This window comes from Macaca thibetana, chromosome 17 (assembly GCF_024542745.1).
Source record: "Macaca thibetana thibetana isolate TM-01 chromosome 17, ASM2454274v1, whole genome shotgun sequence".
NCBI classification, from domain to species: Eukaryota; Metazoa; Chordata; class Mammalia; order Primates; family Cercopithecidae; genus Macaca; species Macaca thibetana.
Window position 1 is genome coordinate 59,505,232 of NC_065594.1, and position 23,034 is coordinate 59,528,265.

Sequence of the window (23,034 nt, forward strand, 5' to 3'; positions counted from 1 at the left end):
GAGATTTATTATTGAAGGAAGAAAAATATTTTAAAATAAATCTAGGGTAGCCTAGGTGTACAGTGTTTCTAAAGTCTATGGTAGTGTATGGTAGTGTCCTAGGCCTTCACGTTCACTCGTCACTCATTCACTGACTCACCCAGAGCAACTTCCAGTCTTCTAAGCTCCATTCATTGTAGGGGCCTATCCAGGTAGGCCACTTTTTAATATTTTAGAACATATTTTTACTGTACTTTTTCTATGTTTAGATGTATTTATATAACACAGATACTTAACATTGTGTTGCAGTTGCCTAGAGTATTCAGTACAGTAACATGCTGTACAGGTTTGTAGTCTGAGCAATAGGCTATATGCCATATAGCCTAGTTGTGTAGTAGGCTCTACACTCTAGGTTTATGTAAGTACACTCTGTGATGTTCCACAAAGACTAAATTGCTTAACACATGTCTCAGAATATATCCGTGTTAGTAAGTGATGCATGACTGTATTTTAAACATGAACTGTGCTAGATTTTGCAGAGATTATATTCTCCATTGGGTCACTTTTTGGCTAGTTTTTAATAGATCTGAGCAACGTAAATAATAATACGTGACATTTGTGTAATGCTTCACAGTTTACAGAGTCCTCTTGAATACTCTTCTATTTTATCCCGTAATAGCAAGTAATAGCCCTGCTGTGTCAGTTTTATGGATGAGAAAGTGGAGCTTTATAGTGCTTAAGTGATTAGCTTGAGGTCACACAACTTCTAAGAGGAGGATTTGGAGCTGGAGCTCGCCAGACTTTAAATCCTTTTGTTGAGAACTACTCTCTTAAAAGGGTAGAGAAAAATAAGTAAAATTTAAAAGTGAAAATTAAAGCTGTAGCAGTTGAGTTTTCCTACCCAACTTTCATCTATTAGTCGTAGGGATTTTTTTTCCTGTCTCGAGTATTAAAACCTTTCAAAAATTTACATCCTTGTTATTATGAAAGATCACATCTCCTCGGATAATGTGTGCCATTGTTCCAGTTTTTAAAATTTACAGTTTTAATGTTACTACCTTAGAATTTGTGAACATTGTTTTTACTTAGGTTTTGCTTCTACTCTTTCAGAACTAAAGAAATCTGTTTACTTGACCACTTACGTTTTTACATTCTGATAATAAATCTTTTCTAAGAATTTGACTCTTGTCTCTTGTGTTTGATAACATTCAGTATTATACTGCTAGTACCAATTCCATGTGATTAGATTAAAAATGACCTAACTTCAGGTTCTTAGCTCTTATTGACAGCACTAAAAATTGTTTTAAGACCTATATGCATGAAAATACAGTAGAAGTATTGCTAGAGTAAAATGTGTTTTTAGGTTGGAAATGCAAGAAATTCTGTTAGAGAAAATTGTAAACAAATGTAAAAAAATAAAAGCATACTTCAGAAATATTGCTGGTTCATTTTCAGACTACTGAAGTAAAGCGAATATCTCAGTAAAGAGAGTCATATGAATTTTTTGGTTTCCCAGTGCATACAAAAGTTACGTTTACACTATACTCTTAAGAGTGCAGTAGCGTTGTGTTTAAAAAATGTACATATCTTAATTTAAAACTTTACTGCTAAAAGATGCTAATGATCATCAGAGCTTCCGTGAGCCATAATCTGTTTCCTGGTGGAAGATCTTGCCTCAATGTTGATGGCTACTGACTGATCAGGGTGGTGGTTGCTGAATGTTGGGGTGGCTATGGCAGTTTCTTTTCTTTTTTTAGAGACAGGATTCAGTGGCGCTATCATAGCTCACTGTAGTCTTGGACTCCTGGGCTCAAGCAATACTCCTGCCTGGGCCTCCTGAGTACTACAGGGACAGCCATTTTTTAAAAAAATTAATATTTTTAAAGATGGAGTCTCCCCATGTTGCCCAGGCAGGTCTCAAACTCCTGGCCTCAAGTGATCCTTTTGCCTCAGCTTCATGAGTAGCTGGGATTACAGGTGCCAGCTACTGTGCCCAGCTCCAACTGTGGCAATTTGTTAAAATAAGACAGCAATGAAGTTTGCTACACCAATTGACTCTTTGTTTTACGAAAGAATTATCTATAGCGTGCAGTGCTGTTTATGGCCTTTTACCCACACTAGGACTTCTTCCAAAACTAGAGTCAGTTCTCTCAAACCCTGCCACTGCTTTGTCAGTTAAACTTATGTAATCTAAGTCCTTTTTTGTCATTTCAACGATGTTCACAGCATCTTCACGAAGAGTATCTCCCATCTCAAGAAATCACTTTCTTTGCTTATCCGTAAGAAGCAACTTTTCATCCATTCAAGTTTTACCATGAGATTGCAGCAATTCAGTCACATTTTCAGGCCTCACTTCTGATTCTACTTCTCTTGCTGTTTCTCCCACGTCTGCAGTTACTTTCTCCACTGAAGTCTTGAACCCCTCAGTCATCTGTGAGGGTTGGAATCAACTTCTTCCAGCTCCTGTTAATATTCATATTTTGACCTTCCCCCACGATCCTGAATGTTTTTAATGGCATCTAGAACAGTGAATCCTTTCCAGAAGGTTTTCAGTTTACTTTGTCCAGATCCATCAGAGAAATCAGTATGGCAGCAATTGTCTTAGGAAATATAGCTGTAAAATCGTAAGACTTGAAAGAATGACCCTTTGATCCATGGGCTGCAGAATGGATGTTGTGTTAGTAGGTATGAAAACAACATTAATCTTCTTGTACATCTCCTTCAGAGGTCTTGAGTGACCAGGTGCATTGTCAGTGAGCAGTAATATTTTGAAAGACATCTTTTTTTTCCTGAACTTTCCACAGTGGACTTAAAACATTCAGTAAACCATGCTGTAAACAGGTGTGCTGTCATCAGGCTTTGTTGTTGCATTTATGGAGCACAGAGTAGACTGAGCATAATTCTTAAGGGCTCTGTGATCTTCAGAATGGTAAATGAGCATTGGCTTCAACTTAAAGTTCCCAGCTGAATTAACTCCTTACAAGAGAGTCAGCCTGTCCTTTGAAGCTTTGAAACTAGGAATTGACTCCTCTCTAGCTATCAAAGTCCTAGAAGACATCTTCCAGTAGAAAGCTGTGTCATCTACATTGGAAATCTGTTGTTTAGCATAGCCACCTTCATCAATGATCTTAGCTAGATCTTCTGCATAATTTGCTGCAGCTTCTACGTCAGCACTTGCTGCTTCATGTTGCACTTTTATGAAGATGGCTTCTTTGATGTAGCCTCATAAACCAACCTCTGCCAGTGGCCAACTTTTCTTCTTTACCTTCCTCACTTCTCTCAGTCTTCATAGAATTGAAGAGAGTTAGCACGTTGCTCTGAACCAGGCTTTGGCATATAGGAATGTTGTGACTGGTTTGATCTTCTAACTGGAACTAGAATTTTCTCCATATCAGCAATAAAGTAGTTTCCCTTATTACTCATGTGTTCACTGTAGTAGCACTTTTAATTGCCTTCAGGAACTTTTCCTTTGCATTCATAACTTGGCTGTTTGGAGCAAGAGGTCTGGCTTTCAGTGTGTCTTGGCTTTTGACATGCCGTCCTTGCTAGGCTTAATTATTTCTAGCTTTTGAATTAGAGTGAGAGACATGCGACAAAACAGATACAGTGTTTATTAATTAGGTTTCCTGTGTTCTATGGGCACAGTTTGTGGTGCCCCAAAACAATGACAATAGTGACATCAAAGATCACTGATCACAGATCACCATAAAAGATATAATAATAGCACTGGAAACGTTTGAAATGTTGCTAGAAGTACTAAAATAGGACAGACACACAAAGTGAGCACATGCTCTTGGAAAAGTGGTGCTGATAACACCATTTTTCGATGGTGTTATCGAAATTCGATATGTTGTCTATTCGATGCGGAATTGCCACACACCTTCAGTTTGTGAGAAATACAGTATTTGCAAAATACACTAAAGCAAAGTGTATAAAACCAGATATGCTTATAGAAAACTACTATAGTTATAATGGAGGAAAATACAAAAGTGATGTCAGACAATGTGGTGTATGCTACTTTTAGAACCTACTTTTTTGTGTGTGTGTCAGTGACTCTAGCATCAGTCTAATGAGTTGATTGACGTGTAGCATTTTACTTTACTACTTATGTTGTAATAAGTGATGGGCTTTATTTTTAAAATAAGCAGTCTGTACTTTCTATTGTAATGTATTTCTGGATATTATATTTCAAAAATTGGAGAGAGAAATACTTTATAAAAGAAAATCTAAAGAAACAGATGGATAAAGGAAAAATGGGAAGAGAAAGGCACAAGAGTGAAAAAGTAAAACTTCAATCTTTTAGCAAAGGGAAATACTGAATTTGCTTAAGAGATTAGGGCAGTTGCTGAAATCAACATATGTAAAAAAATTACCCCTTGTATGTTATTGGAGCAAAGGATTTGGGGTCAGGAGCTTCCTTGTCTGCCACTTAATGTTTAATATTGTACAAGCAACTTTTCTGAACCTCAGAGATGCTAAGATCAATGTATATAGAAGTGGTATATGAAATGGTTAGTGCTGTGTAAATGTTTTGTTATTATTATTATTCCTGACTTTTTCTTTTTGCTTCTTTGGCTGTGAGATAGTAGGCAAGTAAACTTAAGTTATTTGTGCATACTAATAAGCACATAGAGGATGCTCATGTGCACCGAAAGCCTATACACCAAAAGCCAGACCTCTTGCTCCAAACTGCCAAGTTATGAATGCAAAAGAAAAGTTCCTGAAGCAAATTAAAAGTGCTACTACAGTGAACACATGAGTAATAAGTATTGTGAGATTCTTAACTTCTCTTGTCTGGCACTCTTTTTCAGAATTTCAATCTAGAGGTTCTTGTTTAGTGTATTAGCCTTTAAATGGTATTTATCCATTCTTTCTCTTTATAATAAATTTGGACTAAAATAAGATATATGATTGTAATAGTAATTTATAGCTTATAACATAGGACTATAATAGTAGTCCTGTATTAGTGGCCTATTGTAAATTGTTAAGTATGGCTACAAAATTAAATAGATTTTATTGGTGGTTCTTTTTGAATTCTTTCTTCAGATACAGAAGTTTATGGTGAGTTTTATCCTGTGCCACCTCCCTATAGCGTTGCTACCTCTCTTCCTACATACGATGAAGCTGAGAAGGCTAAAGCTGCTGCAATGGCGGCTGCAGCAGCAGAAACATCTCAAAGAGTAAGAAAATTTTATCATTTCTTTTGATAAAATTATTTTTGTTAATTGATATGTACATTTAGTAATACTAAAAATAGTTCTTTGTGTTTAAGTGTGTATGTAGATTTTTTTCGAGCATCATGGGTTTGAATTGCACAGGTCTACTTGTATGCAGATTGTTTTAAATAAGTATATTGGAAAAACATTTTGGAGATCTGCAGTAATTTGAAAAAACTTGGGATGAATTGCGTAGCCCAGAAATATTGAAAAAATTAAGGCAGGTAATGAATGTATAAAATGTATGTAGATACTAGTTTATGTATTATTGACTGTTTATATTATCAGTAAGGCTTCTAGTTAACAGTAGGCTGTGAGTCGTTAAGTTTTGGGGAAGTCAAATCACTCAGATTTTCTACCACATGCAGGGGGGTGGGTGTCCCTAATCCTTGTGTTGTTGAAGGGTTACTGTATTTGTTCTACTTTTGCTTATGTGTGTGGTCATTTTTGTTGAAATTGACATTCCCCTAGTTAAATTCACCTTCTCCATCCCTTGACTTCCTCTTTTCTATTGCTCTTCCCCACTTACCATTTCCTAAATTTTGATTTCAGGCACCTCATGTGTTAGCCTTCACCTCGCATCCTAACTCACTCACTCTGGTTACCACCACTTGGAAAGTTCTTCTCTTTGCCTGGACCTCAAGTCCATGGACCCTTTGATGTCCATGTACTTATTTCTCTGCTTACGTAGTTTGAATTCTATGGCCTATCATTTTAATTGTGAATCATCTTTTTTTTCTGTTTATGTTTTCTATATTAGCATAGCCGGTTTAGTGACTGTGAAAGAACTCAAGGTAGCCAAAAAACACACAGAAATGTTACAAGGCCTTCAAATTATTTTTGTCAGCTATTTTTTTAAATAACATATTCTACTCTAGAATTTTGGAATGATGATCAAGCATTCTGTCTTCCTCATCTACCTGTTTTAGTAATAGAGTTAATGAGATACATGTATATTATTCTTTGCTCTGGTAAAAGGAGTGGCTGTCTCAGTCATGGAGAGTCAGTGACATGCATATACAGCTGCTATTCTGCAGCCAGGTAAGAGGCAGAAATTATTTACATTTTAGTGTGGCTGCAAGGAGTGCTAGAATTTTTTGCCTTTTTTTTCTTGCTTCAGACTTGAGAGATGCCATTTCAGATCCCTGGATTCACCCCATTTTGTTCGGGAAAAGAAAAAATATCAATTCACCCAGGAAAGGTAGAATTAGGTGAAGAATCAAGGGAGAGAGATGTACTTCCATGTATGGCATTCTCCTCTAGCTGCTATGAGGTCAGAGCCCAGCGAGCAGATCCTCTTGAGAGATGAGCATGTGCCCTGGATGTGTTTCTTTTATCAGCAACAACCCTTTTTTTGCCTGCTCCCACTACCCTCTTCCAGCACACACAGGGTTAAATGTCAACATAAATAAATAGCTTTGGACACAGTTATGGAGGTAGATAAAGACAGTAAACTCCAGATTTATTTGTTATGCCTTTTCCTTCACAGAGGAGGAAAGTAAGTCTCTTAACACAGTGGCATAATATAGCTAAGTCAATAAGAATTTTTGTTGCTGTGAGGGGAACATCATAGAGGAGGATAGATCTAAATAGGGTGTTTCTGTCTAAATCAGTTCTAGGTTACTTAGAACACATATATTTGTAAATGCACATGCCCATCTCTCAGTGAAGTAGATTGAGTCCTCTCTAGCTATGAAAGTCCCAATAACTCCTTTTCTCAAGGGGTGTTTCCCTAGAGACCTTGGCAGTGGCAAAGGTCCTTAAAGAGTATTATGGACCTTAGATCATTTACTGCCCTAACTTCCATAGAATAGGATAGAATTCTAAAGACAACGTAGGAAGTATTAAGTCTTGCTAAGTGTGCTTTGAGGAAAGTTGGTTTTACCCCTTTTGGAGAGAAAAGTCTGAAGTGTTACTGTTCCGTTTCCTCATTGTCATCATTTCCAGCACCCTGTTTTAGAAAGTAAATGTAATCCTCAGCGGGAATTGGAACATGTCCATAAAGAAAAATTCTCTGTTTTCACCTGCTTCTGATATCATTGTAACTCCAGCTTGTGAGCATTGTGGAAAATTTCATAGACAGCCAAGTATTAATAGAATTGTGTACAAGAGACTAACTTAGGTCTTGTAAAAAATCTTTTAAATTTACCAGTGCTTCCTTAACCCAGTGCTTCAGTACCCTCTTTGTGCAGAGTATGAATGTTTGCATATGAGTCTCCATTACCTGATTGAGATTAAAATATTGGTCTGTGCTTGAAAATTGCTAGGAGAGTAGATTTTAAGTGTTCTTACCACAAAAAAAAAATATTTGAAGTACTGTACATGGTAATTAGCTCAATTTAGCCACTCCACAATGTATACACATTTTAGAACATCATGTTATACATCATACATATATAGTTTTTGTCAATTACAAACAAAATTGAAAAATTGAAAAAAAAGTCTCATCGAATTAGCATTTGAGTACATTCAGTTGTAAATGAGTCTCAGCTGGGTGTGAAAGCGTATGTCCTAAATCAACTCTCATTGGGAGAATATAGATAGTCAAGAGACTTTAAAACTACTGTTTTTTACTATTTCCTATTTCTGATGCGTAGAATTGCATGTATGTCACGAAATGGTTAAGTAGTTTTCTGAAAATGACAACTCATTTTTAATATTTCTATGAAAAATGCTAATTCCAAACCATTAATTTTATAAAATGTTTAGAACATGGCTTGTTCTTCAGGTAGTCTCATTTCATCATCTTATAATGGGTAGGGCTCTTTTTTTGTAACTTGTTTTAAATTGTTGCAGTAACTTGTCTTTTGACATTAGAACTACCACTGGATAAATCATGAGCGATTCCAGGACAGAGATCTTGCATTTACATTCCCAGTACCTAGTTATTACCAGGCACATTTTTGTTGTTTAGTAAATGACAGTCGATTATGTTAATGAATGCTTTCTCTGTATTAGCCAATGTGGGAAAATAGGAAGAGGAAAATACCACAGGTGTTCTATTACAGCTCTCTATTTTAAAATATTTCGATGTCTTTACCAATTTCAGGATTCAGAAATTAATGTTTAATGTAGTTGAAATTATTGCCTAGATACCATTTTATTTTTTAAACATCTTATATAAACATTTCCCTGTTACTTAATAGTTGAGTTAAATTCCCTGGAATCAATATGCTATTGAAATTTAGTGGCCATTCCTCTAGAGTGAACAATTAGAGTATTTTCAAATGTTTGTGTTTTGGTTTTTTTCTATTAATATTATAAAAGACATCTTTGGGCATATTGCAGTGACTCACTCCTGTAATCTCAGCACTTTGGGAGGCTGAGGCAAGCAGATTGCTTGAGCTCAGGAGTTTCAGACCAGCCTGGGCAACATAGCGAGACCTTATTTCCACTAAAAAAAAAAAGTTCAGCCAGGTGTGGTGGCATGCATCTGTACTTCCAGCTACTTGGAAGGCTGAAGTGGGAAGATCACTTGAGCCCAGGAGATTAAGGCTATAGTGAGCCCAGATGAAGACTGCAGTGAGCCATGATTGTGCCACTGCACTCCAGCCTGGGTGACAGAGTGAGATCGACCTTAAAAAAATTTTTTTTTAACGACTTTTGATAAAATTTCTGTGTTGATTTTCTTGTTGTCGTTTTGTTTTGTGTTGTTTTTGAGGCGGAGTCCCACTGCGTCCCCCAGGCCGGAATGCAGTAGTGCGATCTGGGTTCAGTGCAACCTCTGCCTCCCCAGTTCAAATGATTCTCCTGCCTTAGCCTCTTGAGTAGCTGGGACTACAGGAGCATGCCGCCATGCCTGGCTAATTTTTTTGTATTTTTAGTAGAGATGGGGTTTTTAGTAGAGATGGGGTTTTGCCATATTGGTCAGGCTAGTCTTGAGCTCTTGACCTCACCTCGGCCTCACAAAGTGCCGGGATTACAGGCATGAGCCCCTGTGCCTGGCCTGGACTGATGTTTTAAAATACACAGTATGAAATATATTTTTGCCATCACACTGACAGTTTTTTGTTCTTACTATGCTTTAATGTTTATTCCTTGAATTAATTTGAAATTATATAAAATTTTATAAATATATACTTAGTCATGGCCAGTGATTAAATTTAGTATATTGAGTTTACCTGTGATATATGATTGCACAATTTAAGGGATTTTTGTACCTAAATAATAAGCAATATAAAATGATTTTGAAAGTTTTTAAATTTGAGGATAGCAGTATGCTTAGTGAGGCTACCATGATTGTGTGGAAAGAACATCAGTGCCCTGGATTCAGGTTCCACTTTGACCCTCCTAATTATGTGATCTTGAGCAGAACCCTAGCTTCTCAGACTTGGCCTCACAAAATTGAGTTATTCACACTCAACTGAGATGATGTGTAGCATATTAGTTCATTTTCACACTGCTATAAAGAAATACCCAAGACTGAGTACTTTATAAAGAAAAGAGGTTTAATTGACTTATAGTTCTGCAAGCTGTACAGGAAGCATAGCAGCTTCTGGGGACGCCTCAGGAAACTTACGATTGTGGCAGAAGGTGATGGGGAAGCAGGCCTGTTTTACATACCTGGAGTAGGAGAAAGAGAGAGAGTTGGAGGGGTGATGCCACACACTTTTAAACAACCAGATCTCAGAAAAAAACAATAATGCACTCACTCACTATCATGAGAACAGCAGGGAAGTGATGTTAAACCGTTAGAAACCATCCCCATGATCCGATCACCTCCTACCAGGCCCAACCTCCAACAGTTGAGGATTACAGTTGAACATGCGATTTGGATGGGGACACAAATCAAACCATGTGATTCTGTCCCTGGCCCCTCCCAGATCTCACGTCCTCCTCACATTTCAAAAAACAACCATTCCTTCCCAACAGTCCCCCAGAATCTTATTCCAGCATTAACTCAAAAAATCAACAATCCAAAGTCTCATCTGAGACAAGGCAAGTCCCTTCCACCTATGGGCCTGTAAAATAAAAAACAAGTTACTTCCTTCTAAGATAAAATGGCACTATAGGCATTGGGTAAATATTCTGGTTCCAAAAGGGAGAAATTGGTCAACAGAACGGGATACAAGCCCCATAGAAGACCAAAACCAAGCATGACAGTCATTAAATCCTAAAATTCCAAAATGATATTTTTTTTGAGACAGTCTCACTCTGTCACCTAGGCTGGAGTGCAGTGGTGTGATCTCGGCTTACTGCAACTGCCACCTCCCGAGTTCAAACGATTCTCACTCCTCAGCCTCCTGACTAGTTGGGATTACAGGCATGTGCCATCATACCTGGCTAATTTTTGTATTTTTAGTAGAGCCAGGGTTTCACCACGGTGGCCAGACTGGTCTTGAACTCCTGGCCTCAAGTGATCGCCTGCCTCGGCCTTCTAAAGTGTGGGATTATAGGCGTGAGCCACCACACCTGGCCAGAATAATCTTTGACTCCATGTCTCACATCCAGGGCTTTCTGGTACAAGGGATGGGCTTCCCAGGCCTTGAGCAGCTCTGCCCCTGAGGCTTTGCAGTGTACAGCTCCTGTGGCTGCTTTCCGGGGCTGGCATTGAATGCCGGCAGCTTTTCCAGAAAAAAGGCCGCCAATGCCTTTACCTGGAAGACATGTAGAAACATGATAGAAGTGTGGAGAATATCTCCTAACATAGTCTGCTGTTGATGGGCATTTAGATTGTATCTAATCTTTTGCTCTTATTAGCATTGCTGGAATGAATTATCTTTAATACATCATTTTTATAAGAGGGAATATGTGTATGTATGTATATATCTGTGCAGTATATTTTAAGAACTGGAATGGCTGGATCATAGGGTATGCACATTTTTATTTTTGATAATTATTGCAAAATTGCCAACCATAGAAGTTGTACCAATTTATACTCCACCACTGGTTATGAAAGTTCTTATTTCCCAATCATTACTAATGCAGCACTGTCACATGTGTCTTCTTGATACCATTTTTATGAGTTTGATGTTACTCATCTTTTGTCTTTTTTGTGTTTGTCTTTAAAGTTACTCTTTTCAAATGTGACTGTGAAAAAATAGTACTTGCTAATGCTTATTGATTACTCTGTGCCAGACATTGTACTCATTATTTTATTTGTCTGTACAACAAATTGAGAACATTAGATTTTGTTGAAGTTCTTATGCTTACATTTAAGATGGTAAAGTTGTAATTTTTAGTGAACTATTCCAATGTTACATATTTACAGATTCAGGAGGAAGAGTGTCCACCAAGAGATGACTTCAGTGATGCAGACCAGCTCAGAGTGGGTAATGATGGCATTTTCATGCTGGCATTTTTCAGTAAGCAATCTTTCCCAACTATTTTGATTTTTTTGCATGTATTGATTTTATGTGTATTAAAGTAACATAGTGAAGAGAAGCAAATATTGTTAGCATGTGTCTACCTTTCTTAAAATGTAAATTGTTTCTGATATTGAACTAATGAATACTGTGATCATATGTTTAAATACAAATCCTAGAATTTATTAAACTCTTGTTTGCCTAAATATGCATTGCAGCCATTATGAAGACGCTGACATGTAAAAGTACCTAAGCGTATTTAAGCTATTTCATATTTTTAAAGAGAAATACTGCTATATTGGTGCCCATTCAGCTCTCTAGGAGCATATCGAATGAAACTATAAATTCCACTTTGGGGGCAGAGGATTTCCATTTGAGTGTCCTTAAGCTAGAAGAAGGATTGGAAAAAACGACATTCTGGGCAACTGGAACAGTGTCACTTGAGACAGACAGTTATGAAAGTATAAGTCTTATTTGGGGGAATGGTAAGAATTAGAAGATCAGAAACTTAGTAACATTTTAACATCTTGCAGAATTCTTAGTATTTGACTTATAAAGTAAATTTAATGTTCTTGAGAGAAGACTGTGTCAAAGTCTTCATTATTTCAATTCTTAATACAGGGATTGACATAGTAAACTCATTAAATAATAAGATGCCCAATAAATTACTAAAGCCAGTGGTAGAAACCTAATATTCATTTAAGTAAGTTTATTAATCTATGATATAGTTAATTTCTGCCCACCACCTGGTTAAATGATCAAGCTTTCATTCTTGGATAGAATGCTGATTTAATTCAGTTTAGTTATAAGCTTTATTATGATCGTAAAACCGAGAAATAAACTTATTTAAAGTGTCACATTCAACTTTAAAAAGTAGAAAATACAAACTTCATGAGTTGACACTTTTGAGTCTGAAAGTTCATGTAAACCTTGTCCTCCAAGTTTGAAATGGTTTCTTGCTTCCCTTCTATTTTCATCTGCTGAAGAAAAGAGGGGGAGAGGAATGAGGAAGGAGGGCGGGCAGCTCCTCGAATTTACTAATTGTAATATTCAGGTTGTCAACCAGCAAATGTATATGCAAGATTTAAATCTTAAATTGGTTTTAGTTACAATTTCTAGTTAGATATGTTAGTTATAATAAAAAGGAAATAAACTCTGGTTACAAATGAGTGCTGTTTTGTAATATTAGTCCTGTGAACCTTGGTTTTTATCTTAATTTTGGTTTAACTGGTAATCCTATATATTAGTAACATTTTAATAACAAACTTCTCACATAGTTTGTTTACAAAAAAGAGTAGCTTAAACATTCATTGCTTTCATTGTTATTATACCTTTTAAGAAACCTTAATTAGAAAAGAAAGGATCTAAATATATTGTACTAATTTTAGTATAAATACCTGTTTCTTGGGAATAAAAACATGTTATTTGACACCTTCTAATTATGTAACTCAGAAATCTTGTTTCTCCGTTTCTTTATTTCATTTACCACCAGTATCTTCTTTTTAATTTTTATTTCTTAGATTTGAAGGCCTTTCACTGATGTGTTATAAATGCGTGGTAACTTAGACACACTGGATGACTTTATTCTTAGCCAGTGATAGTATTATTAGCTAATATAATGTAAATGTATATATTTATATTTAAGATTTAATATAAATATTTTACTAAATTTTTACTAAATTTTTTCCACAACTCATATATGTAACGCTTCCTGTTTTACAAATATTGTGCCAATATTGTGACAGTAAATTTGTTTTTACCTCTATTTCCTGGTTTTTTTTTTTTTTTTCTGGTAGGCTATAGGCCTAGAGTTTATTTGCTTGATAAGCATAGATTTGTTTGTCATCACTACCATCTAGTGGCTGTTTTTCAGATTGCAACTTGCTATATTTTCCAAGTTTCTTAAACATCTAATAGCTACTCTGGGTAAAACGGTCCAGAAAAAGATTTTATTTTTAGTGTGGTTTATTTATAACTTAAGCATGTCATGTTACATAACTTGCACAAGTAAAATTACAGTGAATATCAATAAGACTATTTCAATTAAAACCTTTTGGTGGTTTAATTCTTTCCTTCTTTATTTTTAGTGTTTTACCTCATATAACCCTAAAAAAAGTTTACACTTAAATTTGGTGAGATAATTGTGTATTCTTGTTCAGAAAATGTAAAAGAAGAAATGTTTGTAATAATGCTTTTGCTCTCAAAATCCTTTTAAAGTGTTACCATAAAATGCCTCAGATACATGCATAATATGCGTATCTCTGATCTTATTTTTAAGAAACTTTCTAAGAGAATGGAACAGAATTTGGTTATTTGCCAAACACTAGAAATGAAAAGTTTACAGATGATTGACAGTCTATGGAAATGACCTTAAATTTTAGTACTTTAAAATGTAATGGGCTCTTATTTGATCCTGTTTAGAAAACTTTTCTTCTGAGGTTTAGCCATTTGTACCGTGTGTGAATTTTCACGTCAACATGCCATGGTAATAAGTAGTCACCTGCACTATTCTCATTTTAGACTTGCGGGAAACAGAAAGAGAAGATACTTGTAACCTTAAAAGAATTAGAGGAGTGTTTTGAAATGTGAATTCTGATTTGTAAGAAATTGCCAAACTGTCTTCCGAAGTAGCTGTAGTATTTTGCATTCCCACCAGCAATGAATGAGAGTTCCTGTTGCTCTGTGTCCTCACCAGTATTTGGTGTTGATGATTTTTTTTTTTTTAGACATTCTAATAATTTGATGATGGTATCCCATTGTGGTTTAATTTTATTTCCCTAACAATTCATGTTAAGCATCTTTATTCAGTTCATTCTTTTGAGCACCTACCATATACAAGTCAAAAAGTTACAGTTTTTAAAGGGGTTATCTGGACACTACACATCTTGGAAAACAAAAATTGATGACTTATTCTGTCCATTAAAAGCTGTTTTTTATATAGCTTTTAGATGACATTACATAGCATAAGTAAATCCAGAAAAGGAACATCTAAGAATTGTAATTACAGCTGAAGAAACCCATGAAGTTATTTGTGAAGTATTGAATTTTATTGTTTTGTTTACCTTTTTTTTTCTTTTCTTTTCTTTTTCTTTCTTTTTTTTTTTTTTTTTTTTTTTTTTTTTTTTTTTTGAGCCAGAGTCTTGCTCTGTTGCCCACGCTCCAGTGCAGTGGTGTGATCTTGGCCCACTGCTACCTTTACCTCCCAGGTTCAAGCAATTCTACCTTAGCCTCCTGAGTAGCTGGGATTACAAGTCCCTGCCACCACGCCCAGCTATTTTTTTTATTTTTAGTAGAGACAGGGTTTCATCATGCTGGCCAGGCTGATCTCGAACTTCTGACCTCAGCTGATCCCCCTGCCTCGGCCTCCCAAAGTGCTGGGATTACAAGCGTGAGCCACTGCGCCCGGCCTGCTTTTATTTACCTTTTTTAAAAAGCCAATTTTGTTGGCTGTTTGCTTAGGCTGGACTTCTTGCGTGGAACCACATGTGAGCTACATTGTGATCTGGTTTTAAGCTAGTTTAAAACTGCGGTTTCAACTATTAATGATAAGCTTTCAGGAATGGATTCCTGTTGGCCAGACTGACGAGAAACCAAGCTTACCCATTTGTTGATATACAGTATAGCAAATAAGCCGTTTGCAAAAAGTAGGCTATAGTCTATAAAGAAGGCTTAATTGGCAGAGTTAAAAGAAAGGGAACTGCTGTTTCCATTGAGCAATGAAATATTATTAATATGTCTATGTTAATTTGTTTCCAAATTGTGGTTTATAAAATAACTGTTTCTGTTACTTTTAGTGGCATTTATTTTCAACTGGCTTGGATTTTGTTTATCCTTCTGTATCACCAATACCATAGCTGGAAGGTATGGTGCTATCTGCGGATTTGGCCTTTCCTTGATCAAATGGATCCTTATTGTCAGGGTGAGTGTCTTGATAGCCTGTATCTCTTTTATCTCTAAAATGAGATGTATGAAATTTTCTGTGTGATTCATAAATGGGCACTTTATTTTCATGAATTCAGTTATTTGAAGGCTTATTCTTAAATCCTATATTTAATCATTATAGTGAGCTCTGCGGTATGAACACTTTATCATATGAGAAATTGTTAATATAGTGGAAAGAACTTTGAAATCATAAAAATTTAAGTTTGAGTCTCAACTTTTTTATATGTCTTTTAACTTTAATTGTTCTGAGCATTAGTTTCTTTATATTAGGCTGATGATAGCTGCCTTGTGGCATTTTTATGAGGTATGGAAATAATGTAATTAAAGTACCTTATCCAGTTACTGCACAAATATATGTGCTCAGTAAATCATGGCTACTATTATTGTGATATAGTGCAGGTATGCCTAAAATCAGTTAAAACATAAAAATTTCTCATTTAGTCACATTATCATGAACTTAAATATTTTCTCACTCTTTTCTTTTGAAAACATTGAGAGCTCAAAAGGCCTATGAAGTGGTTATCTGAACCCTTTTTTTCCTTCATGCTTCTTCTGAGCCTTCCTTATTTTCCTGTTGTTCCCTGAAGTCACCCTCTGCCTTCTTCTTATCATTTACAAGATAGTGTGTAGCGAGACAGTGATAAGTCCTTTTCCCCACCTTAACAACTTTTCTAGTCCCAAAAAAGTTTTCTGTAAAAATTGCTTAGGCATTAGTGTTGTTAGCATCATCTTCCCCCAGCTCTTTACCTTTGCCTTTTGAAGGCCTCTTTTCACTTCTTTTTACAAATGTTTCTTCCTAGTTTTTTTTTTTTTTTTTTTCTTTTACGATAAGATCTAGGATAATGATCAAGAATGGCTTTACTTACTGTTTTAATAAGTCTTTTGAAAAGTTACCTACACATTTAAAATGCTATTATACAATTAATAAATTAAAATATATACATTCTGCATTTAAACATTCATTTCTTATTGAATGAGCTAAGTCCTCCTAAAATTTTTAGTAGAATCATAGATCAAATATATTAGCTTCTCTTAAATGTTCACTTTGATAATATATCTATATTACTAAGTTGATTTAAAAGTCCCTATTATGAAAATATTAATGTTTATAGATGTGATGCATTTCTTCATTATTTTAAAACTTATAGCCTCCCAGGGTTTCAGTAATCCATAGGTTTTGGTTATTAATCAATTAATTATTGGTTGGGACCTATGGACTGGTTTCTTCTAAGAAAATTAAAATTTGAGCCATCGTGAGAACTATCCCCTGACAATTTCTTGTTTTAGTTTTACTGCAAAAGATGTACAGTGGGTTCCTAACACAAGTATAAATCTATTAGGTGTTACAGAACATACAAAGATAAAGACACAATCCCTTCCCTTATAGAAATTATTATTAAAATACCTCGAAGTTGGGCCTAGATAAGTCCAACGTTGATTATGATACTCTTAAGCACTATTAATCAAATGGGATTTCTCATCTAAATCACAGAACACAGAAAATGATATGAGGACTATTTTCTCAATTCTCCCAGTTAGTAAATTGCTAGTATCATTCTAGATGTATAAGAAAGAAGTTAATGCATCCTATACAACTTATGCCCTTAGAGTATTACAGCTTAATTTTCTCATAAGAACCTCAGGTTGAGAAGGGATTAGATTATCTAGTTATCAACTCTAGTTGATGTGATAAGATGGGGAACTTATATTCAAGGACTGGAGTTTCTTACAGTTTTGTAAGGTATATACTGTCATCAAGTTTGATCTCCAGGACTGTTTAGTTTCCCTTAAAGTACTTTTACTGAGTTAGAGTTAATGTTATGCCTTTAGTGTGTATTAAGAAGTGTTATAAGAAAAGGATTTTTAAAAATCTTTTGTATAAAATAACAATAACTGTCATTCATTTAACCCTTAGTGTGTGCCAGGCATAATTTGTTACAAATAACGAGTTTTCAAACTTTTAACTGTATCTCTGATGCTGGTGATGATCTAGCCATTTTATTGGTGATGAAAGTAAGAATAAAGAGTCTAATAATTTGCTCAAGGTCCCACAGTTGTTTTTCTTGTGGAGACGGATTCTCACTCTGCCACCCAGGCTGGAGTGCAGTGGCGCCATCTTGGCACCCTGCAACCTCTGCCTCCTGAGTTCAAGCGATTCTCCTGCCTCAGCCTCCAAGTAGCTGGGACTACGGGCACATGCCGCCACGCCTGGCTAATTTTTTGTATTTTTGTAGAGACAGAGTTTCACGTCATTGCCCAGGCTGATCTCAAACTCCTGAGCTCAGGCAGTCTGCCAGCCTCGGCCTCCCAAAGTGCTAGGATTACAGGCGTGAGCCACCGTGCCCAGCCAGTCCCACAGTTTTCAATGTGAATTGGCATCTACCTTGGTCTCAATTCATCGCCTATGTTCCTACTTCTGTACTGCCTCTGTTACACTGTATTTTGACTTTTACTATAATGCTCCAAGTAAAACATTCCTTTCAGAGTTTAGTGCTGAGAGAAAAGTTTTCCCCTAAAAACCTGGTGTTTCCTTTCATTAGACAATAAGTAATTTATAAATCATACTGCTGCTGTCCATTTTGTGTCTAAGCTGCCATGAACCTCGGATTTTGTGTAAATATCTTTAGCCTAGGCTTCCAATACTACTTCTGTCTAAGGTTTTTATTATTTGGTTAAAAATACATATGTGTTTTATTAAAAACTAAGAAATTACATTTCGAAAGTAGGATGTAAACAATGAAATAGTGATGTTGTATTAATATAATAAAATCAGATGAATTCTTAATGTTCATTAATTTATTTTCCAAAATTTGATTTCTCTAGCCTGTGACTGGCCAATCAACATGATTGGTTTACTTATATTAAAAAACAACAACAACAGTTGGCTTAGGCTTATGATTTTAGTATTTTAAAACATTTTTGCTAACACAGTAATGAGTCCAACATTACTTTATCCTTTTTACATAGCGAATCCTTCTCTTTCAAAGTATTTTGGTGAAGACAGACTCTGTTCTGGCTGTTCGGGTTGCCTGTTACTGGGTAACACGCAGAAATTTAAAATAAAAACGTATTGCCTTGGTTCTTTATTCTTTTTTGTTCTTGAAAAGCCTTTAAGACCTATATGAAAGTGTTTTATTTCTAACTGTGAATCACTTGACTAAAAAATAGTATAGTACAGTCCTGTGTAAGCTGCATCTTTTCCAGTTCAAGTCCCTCCTTCATTGTACACATATTTTAAAGATGTAGGTGTATGTGGGATCTCTGTGTTTAGTAGTACTTTGAAATTTTAAATCGCTCAAATTACTATACATTTTTAAAAAGTACTATAAAATGTAAAACATGAAATTACTGTAAATACTGAAATTACTATAAATGGTTGATTTATTAATTAGAAATACTTCCTGAGAAAATACTTAAAAGGCTATAAAAAGTAGACTTAGGTAATCTTTATTTGATATGCTTACTAAATAACATTATTTACAATTTGTAAGCATTTTTTATTATTGCCAAAGCCTAGGATTTTTAAGCTTATATGGAAATTACCAACAAATAATTGGAAATCTTTACCTATAAAGTTACAAATACTTTTAATTAATATCAGATTTGGGAGCAAGTCTGCATTTAACAAAATCATTTTTAGTTACATCAGATTCAGTTTGCAGGCCAGTGGAAACAGGGTGGGTAAATACAAGCTAATTTTTAATAATTTTAGAGTAGGTTATATTAAACACTTTTTAAAAAATCATTTGAGGCATTGTTTTAGGTGCTAAAGTTATCTGAAGTAACTGAAGAAAATCAGATTGATTTTTTAAAAAGCCTTTTAAAATTAATGAAGTGTAATGTCTAGAGTCTAATCAAGGAAAAGATAACTGTGTCCAATATCATCAAACTCTGCCTTCCATCTGCCTGTTCATATTCCCACACCACAGAGAATATAAAACTGTCTGCCATGGCCACTAATAGGAACTGTTGAAATGCCACTTTAAGGTTCATTTAGCTGTTCTCAGCTCACTGTTGGGAACTGAATGCTAGAGCATCTAGTTTGAAAATAGAAAGACTCTAATGGGGGTCTTTATGCACCTAGTATTTTTGGCAGTGATTAGCAGTAGGGAGTGTACAGAAGGTCAAAAGCTCTTCTTTTTGGAGGTCAGCAGGATACCCCCATCTGATAAGATTAAACTAATGTGGCTTTTGGTGTTAATATCTGAAGCAGCGGGTTGCTATAGTGTGTTTGGGATGGTAGTTGTGGTTTTGAGAGATTATGAAAGAAGGACTGATGTGAAATTTTTAATAAGAAAATGTGTGATTCAGACATACAACATTTACTTGTATTTCTTGCAGGGAGTTTGAAACTGGTTTTTGTTTCCAAAATACTTCATTTAATTTTTTTTTTTTTTTTTTGCTATTGCATAAGATGATTTTTTTCTCAAATAATTTATATATATGTATGCCATTAGGTGTTTTTATTTTTCCTTTGTGCTATTTTTAAGTGTTAAAGATTATTTGAGGTAAATCATTCTGAAACTGAAGATAATCTATGATTTTCAAATTCAGGTGTACGAATTTGGTTAATATATTTATGTTCACTCCATAGTTTTCTGATTATTTTACTGGATATTTCAATGGACAGTATTGGCTTTGGTGGATATTTCTTGTACTTGGTAAGTTTATTCTTAATGTATTTAGTTTAACTTTGATATTTCCAAAAACTGTAAATATAAATAAACTATGGCACAATTTATGTGGAAATTATTTTTCTTCTGTAAAATTCTCATATTCAAACACATCATCTCACATTTTTAAACTATTCTACATAGCACTACAGATTTCTTAGATTTAAAATCCAGAGGCTATCAGTGTAAAGAGTCAGTGGTGGGATGATCATTGAATGCCACAAAATTTTAAAATAACAATGTGATAAAAAACTGTCTTAGCATTTATCTCAGAAAATATACACAAATAACTTCTTTTAATGATCTTAGGAAATTTGAGAGTTGGATAGTTTGGTTGTTCTGTCTATTCTCTTATTTTTCGATCGTGGAAACATTCTTTATGCTTTTGAATTGTGCCTTGAATTAATTATTAATCAACCAGGCATAAGGAAAGGCTTTATGCCTAATGATCACAGTACTTCTCTTGAGTTGTCTTATAAGACATGTCTTTTTATTAATATTGATGGAATTTTATGGATTTTCAATTTTTGTTCCCTTTTGTTTTTTACCTTCGATGTGAGATAATTAAGTTAATCATTAAATCACATTATACCTTTAATCCACTTTTCAGATGTATTTGCTGACATAAGGAATACATTTTGTTTCTTGTTAGGATTAAAAGCCCATGTTTCACTCAGAATTGTACCAGAAAATAACAGCATTTCAGTAGGTGGCAGTCTTCTCTCTAAGTTTTTATTTAGTCGTACTGTTAGATCTTTAGGATCTTTTGGGAAACAGATTATTGTTAAATAAGGTCACTTAATTCTTTAATAGCTATAGTGAAATTATTTTAGTGTTATGACCTTGTTGAGATGCATCTGGAGGTGAAGCCAGTTTTATATTGTTGTGTTCTAACTGCCTGAATGCCGTGTTCTTTATTGAGTTTTTTACCTAAAAGTGAGAAGGTTTATAAAGTCTGTTAAGTATTTAAGTATATTAAATGAGTACATTTGTGTGTGTATATATATTATTTAGAGATTGGAGGAATCTTAGGGAGGTTAATGTGGGGCAGAGTAGAATACAGAGGACAATGCCAGTTCCACTTCAGAGCCGTAATCTAGTATTTATTTATTTAGGGGAATGTGAAAATGTAATAAATGCTAAAAATGTTGCTCTCACATATGCTGAAAAGAATGTTGAGCACTTTGTAGAATGCTCAGAAACAGTAGCCACTGAGTGATTGGTTTTTAGATATGAACTGGGTGACTTCTTTTAGAAAATGCCTGAAAAGTAAAATGTGTGTTAGAAAACAGCAGCTTTAGAGAGAAAGGAAGGGATCCCACAAATAAGTTGGTTTACATTTTTCAGTAATAGTTTTACATTTGGATAACAGTATTACTATCTTTGAACAGCATCCGGAAGGGTATGAGGGTGGAATGCAGAGGGAGTCCCAAACGGAGGGAGTTAGGACATGGGAAGCAGATGCAATTGGGTTTAGCTGAAATTTATACCCTTTAAGTCATCATTTGTAGCTCTCTTCTGTCTTTCCTCTCCAATTTACTACACACATGCTTCTTTTTTTTAGTGATTTGATTATTGCCTTGCAGTTGGGGTACAAATTTAGTTTGAGACTTTGTATTTTAAATTCACAAACTCCTTTTCCTCCTGGTGAGGAAAGTCATACACATACAGTAGATACCTTCTGTTTTTGTTTTTGGATCCCCCACCCCAATTTCCTGATTAAAAATTTACTGGGGTTAATGTTTCCCTAAGAATCATGTGCTTAAGTATTTCAAAGGCTTATACTAATAATGGTAATGTTTTATATTGATCTAATATTTGTTATGTGAAACTTTAGAGAATTTCACAGGTATTGCTTTTTAAATTATTACATATATCTGTGGTTATTTTAAAATACTACTTTACAAAGGAGAAAACTGAGATAGATATAAGAAGAATCCCAAATAATCTAAATCATTAGAGTAATTGTCTTCCAAGTTGTCTTTTCTAACTCTTCTTAATTTTTTATTATGTTAGTTTCTTATTATTACTTCAAAATAAGAACTCATAATTGAAAACATGTACATAATGCACATATCTTCAAATACAGATTTCACAGATGACAGGCACTTGATACTGCTGTACAGGCTTATTGTTTTTTTCCCCACAGTTGTTAGCAACCACATGTATGTTTTTCCTTTTTATGTATTTTATATAAATAACTATGTCTTAGTTCACTCAGTAGTTACATTAATTGAAAAGATTGAACCCATGGGCTCAATGGGAGTTTTATGAGTTGAATCAGTTTAAGTGCATCAGGTAACTTTGCTATTTAAGGAAATTACTTAAATGTATGTTTTTATGTAATTCTGGATTTTTATAACTAGATTTGCTTTAATTTTGGTACATCTAGGCTTAACAAATTGAAAAATTGTATTTCCTTGTGACAGAGTTTATCCTTATAGTGTAAAATATATTACAGAAATGAATGGAAGTCTGCAAATAAAATTCCTTAAGCCAAGAGGATCTTGTTCATAATCGTCTACTTTAAATTTATCTTGCCCCTTTCTGTATAAAAACATATATATCCATATTATTTCAATTTTCTCAGGTCTGCTCCTTTTCTTCAGAGGATTTGTTAATTATCTAAAAGTCAGAAACATGTCTGAAAGTATGGCAGCTGCTCATAGAACAAGGTATTTCTTCTTATTATAGAGGTAAGAAATATTAATCTGTGAACTCTGCCTATTTCCTTTATGTATTCAAATTTACCAGATACATGTTAAATGCCTAATGAGTATTCATGATTTTTACTGTTAGCATATTTAATATTTTTTAATACTGCTAATGGTTAGCTTATTGAAATTTAATAAGTCATAGACCTTTTTAGATAACTCTTAGATTTTTAAAATTGAATTTCATAAATTTTAGTTTTTAAAA

At 34.7% G+C, this 23,034-nt stretch overlaps 1 protein-coding gene across 1 annotated transcript in view; it reads left to right on the plus strand.

Moving 5' to 3' along the window:
- Positions 1-23,034, plus strand: part of NDFIP2 (Nedd4 family interacting protein 2) — a 71,070-nt gene that overhangs the window by 43,503 nt on the left and 4,533 nt on the right. The window contains exons 3-7 of the mRNA XM_050766647.1: positions 5,026-5,159; positions 11,407-11,500; positions 15,295-15,419; positions 20,037-20,103; positions 22,706-22,811. Of these exons, the coding sequence (XP_050622604.1) occupies positions 5,026-5,159; positions 11,407-11,500; positions 15,295-15,419; positions 20,037-20,103; positions 22,706-22,809 (524 nt within the window). The 3' untranslated portion in view covers positions 22,810-22,811. The remainder of the gene's footprint in view (positions 1-5,025; positions 5,160-11,406; positions 11,501-15,294; positions 15,420-20,036; positions 20,104-22,705; positions 22,812-23,034) is intronic.